Source organism: Cornus florida, unplaced genomic scaffold (assembly GCF_030987335.1).
Source record: "Cornus florida cultivar Cherokee Brave unplaced genomic scaffold, ASM3098733v1 CherokeeBrave_3.0.0_Hap2_Chr02, whole genome shotgun sequence".
In the NCBI taxonomy this organism is placed as follows: Eukaryota; Viridiplantae; Streptophyta; class Magnoliopsida; order Cornales; family Cornaceae; genus Cornus; species Cornus florida.
This window is the reverse complement of record NW_026775572.1, coordinates 16,589,390-16,593,401: the sequence shown is the minus strand read 5'-3', so window position 1 is coordinate 16,593,401 and position 4,012 is coordinate 16,589,390. Positions and strand designations below refer to the sequence as shown.

The 4,012-nt window shown below is 30.6% G+C and overlaps 1 protein-coding gene across 1 annotated transcript; it reads left to right on the top strand.

Moving 5' to 3' along the window:
- Positions 1-1,999: 1,999 nt before the first annotated feature.
- On the top strand, positions 2,000-2,977 carry LOC132293917 (auxin-responsive protein SAUR71-like). Its single transcript, XM_059791572.1, has one exon. It carries the CDS (start codon positions 2,116-2,118, stop codon positions 2,593-2,595), a length of 480 nt encoding a protein of 159 aa, XP_059647555.1. The 5' UTR covers positions 2,000-2,115; the 3' UTR covers positions 2,596-2,977.
- The last annotated feature ends 1,035 nt before the right edge of the window (positions 2,978-4,012 follow it).

The window sequence follows — 4,012 nt, the reverse complement described above, 5'->3', positions numbered from 1 at the left end:
TTATTTTTATCTTTGGGTGGGTTGAAACCCACTTTCGCCCACCCTTAGATTCGCCTGTGGTCATTAAGGAGGCCCCACCGTATATTCCTTAAATCTTTCAATAATCTATTTTAATGAAGGATCACTGTGTTTGAAACATGGTAGGAGACAAGAGATCATGGAGGTGGGGGAGAGAATTTGAAAAATATGCACAAAAAGTTACTACTTTTCTTTTTCAATTTCTTTTTCTTAGTTTGGTTAAGCATTCAACAATAATAAATTTTCAAGATGAAACAATAATTACTATGTAGTCAATTTAACTGACATTTCGCTAGATGTCATGATGAAGTTAAATTCGTCGTAATATAATAAATTGGTAATACTTAGGCGTTTTATTTTTCTATTTATTTATTTATTTTTTTTAAATAAGAAAGTTCTTTTTAAAGCAATTTGCTAAAAATTTGTAGATAGTACTAATTCTTGCAAAACTTATAGGAAGTGAAATAAACTAGGATTAAATGTCCAAAGACTTGAATAGGTTGTCTATGATTCTATAGACAATGGAATGTCTATGCTTCGTTTTTTATAGCCCAAACTCCAAGTTCAGTGTGATTTTGTATGTTGGTTAGGCAAATATTTTGGTTGAATTGAAAAATCTTAATTCAAACTTAATTAGAGTTAAAGTCGCCATGAATTCGAATTCTAATTTTATTTTTTATATATATTTTAATTTTAAATATTATATACATATATTTCAAATTATGATTACCAATTTTTTTTTTTTTTTTCAACTTTGTTTTGTTTTGTTTAAATCTTAATTTATTGTATATTAATACTTTAAAAAATTAATTTTCTAAAAATTTATATTATATTTTAAAAATAGTTTATGCTTCATAATAATCTAATATGAAACTAATAGTGATCAAGTCGTTTTATAGCCTAATTTCTCTAACATGAGCTCACCTTTAAAAAAAAATTAAAAATTAAAATGTTATTGTAGGCGTGTGAAATACTGCAAGTCTGTACGAACTATTAGTGTATAGTAATAAATCTGAAGATGAAACAATAATTAATAGTTGTGACCCATTAATGTAGTGTGTTGTCAATTTAACGGACATTTTTTTATCTAGTACTAGAATTGACGTGCACTTGAAGGACTGTTTCTTAAAGGAAAAGAAAAATGCTAGATACCACAACAATGTTAATTGGTCACTATAGAAAAATATTCGTAAGGGTTATTGTTGATAGGGTGTTATTTTTTATTTTATTATATTTTTCTCTGGGAAGGAATTCTTTTAAAGAAATTTAAGGTGATTGTTAGCTTACATAATAAAAATTTACAGGTAGTCAAACAGGTGATTTTGATGGTTTATGAACGGTTAAAAGTTTGCACTTATATTTTAATTTATAATTAGGAATGCAAGTTGTGCAATCGGGTGAACGATCTTAACCCAAGTTCGATCTTTTAAAAGTTTGGCCCATTTTATAATGGTTGAACTTAGACTGAAAATTCTTAACCCGAATTTAATTAAGTTAAACTTGAGTTGACATGGCAACAATTCGATTTCAATTAACCCAAATTTTATTTTATTTTATTTATTTTTAATTTTAAAACATATTATATATATATATATACTTCAAATTATGATAAACCTTTTCTTTCCAACTTCCTTTTGTTTAACTCTTAATTTATTGTACTCCTATATTGCTATAATACTATAGGAAATTAATTTTCCAAAGTTAATTTGTAATTCTTTAGAAATTTTGCATTATATATATTTTAAAATTCATACATGGCCTAACTACAAATTTGGTTCTATGAACTGAAAATTTGAAAGTGAAAGCAGAATGGTACAAAAATAAATACTATCATGTATGGAATAATGCATGTTAGGAACATAGCTCATCACATGGCCTTGTCAATCCTTAAAACAGCATGCATAATCTGCTAAATTATATTCACAATCCAAGGGCATTTTGGTCTTCTGACCTTATTGGTTCCCATTTAAACCCATTCGTATCAAACAAACAGGATTCAAACGCAAAACTATCCTCTCTAGCTACGTGTTTGTCTACTTATATATATATACACACCCACACCCAAAAAGATACACAACACTTTCTCCGTTTGAAAAAATGTCACCGGGTATCGGAAAATGCAACAAAATCCGTCACATTGTCAGAATCCGGCAGATGCTCCGGCGTTGGCGCAAGAAGGCGGCGTTATCGTCATCATCGTCATCTATACGTGTCCCCGGCGTCCGTGTGCCGTCCGATGTGCCAGCGGGACACGTGGGTGTCTGCGTGGGAACCAGTTGTAGGAGATTCGTGGTGCGTGCGACGTACCTGAACCACCCCATCTTCCAGAAGCTCTTGGTTCAGGCAGAAGAAGAGTACGGCTTCACCAACCAAGGCCCGTTGGTCATACCCTGCGACGAGTCGCTTTTCCAAGAGATTCTCCGATTCGTGGCCCGATCCGAGTCTGCTAACTCGGCCCGGTCCGTCAACCTCGATGACTTCCAGAGATGCTGCCACGTGGGCTTCAGAGAGAATCTTGATATTTTGGCTGAATCTCGACCGTTGCTTCATGGGTTTGCTGATAAATCAGTCTGTTAAGTGGGACCTCACTCGGTGGCTTGACCTGGTTGATCCGGTTTGACTCGGCCGAGTTGAACGAGTTTGTCAAACTAACTGAATTCAACTATTATTTTTTTAACCGTTTGATGATTGAGTTTGTTTTCTTTTACTTCTTTTCTTTTTTTTTTTCTTGGGCCAGTGACTCATTGAGTGAGTTGTGCTTGGAGATGGCAAAGTTGTGGTTGTAACTCAACCGAGTCGTCCCGAGTTCAAGTATTATGTTTATCGGGTTCTCTTGTAATTTTTTTTATTCGTTGCTGAGTAGTTAGTAGTAGTAATTTGTAGGAATTGTAGAGATATTTAAAAAGGTGTTTTGGTATTAACTACAAAGTTTATGGAAATAACAATTATAGTTTGTGCAGCTGTAACCTATTCATTTATGTTATTAATTATTTATTTAGTATAATTAAGGTTTTAATTGTATTTTGTGCAGCCGTAAGCCAGTAACCCATTCATTTATGACATATATGTTATTAATTATTTATTTAATATAATTGAGTGAACTCCTTTTTTTTTTTTCCTTTAAATATTATAATATTGAGTGTAGATTGGGATTCTAATTTAATCAAAGTGATTTGGATGGATAAGAATGGAGAGAAAGTGTTTGTATATGGTTGATTGGATTCCGTTGATGGATGAGAATTGAAAAAGAAGTGTTGGTTTTGTCAAGTTAGGGGAAAGTGGATTAATTTGATGGATAAGAATGGAAAAAAAGTGTTAGGTTTTGTCTTTTAGTTAGAATTTTTGGTATGAATTTGTATATCCATTAAATTTTATTTTTGTTAGAAGATGACTTAGCAAACTTTTTTAAGGTTGCATTCCACGTAAAATATTTTTTCGAAAATTATATATATATTTTTATGTAAAATGTTTTTTTATTTTTATTTTTTTGTGTTTGGTAAAGTTTTAGGACCTTAGGTTATGTAAAATAGTTTGAAAAAAATTGATGAATAAATTATTTTTATTAAGTTTTAATTTTTTTTTTCTTCATGAATATTTTACAATTAAACACTAAAAAATATAAAAAATATTTTACGTTTAAACAAATAAATAGAATTCTATGCAACTTAAAGAGAAAATTGATGGAGGGATTCACAAAAATTTATTTATTTACATATATTATTTCATTTTATCAAACTCTCAAAATATATATATATATATATATATATATATGAAAAAGAACGTAAAGAGCAAGTGGTTAGAAGGAAGTGCAAAATTCGAATTTTGATTCTTAGATACAAAGAGCAACTCACCACTAGACAACATCGCAACTTGCAATATCTTTGCCAAGTCAAGGCCTTTAATGTTGAGAAAGGTGGACCTAATAATATGTTTCACTATGATGTGGTTTCTGCTTTATATACTCTCTTTATTTAGAGCGAATTAGCCTTTTTAC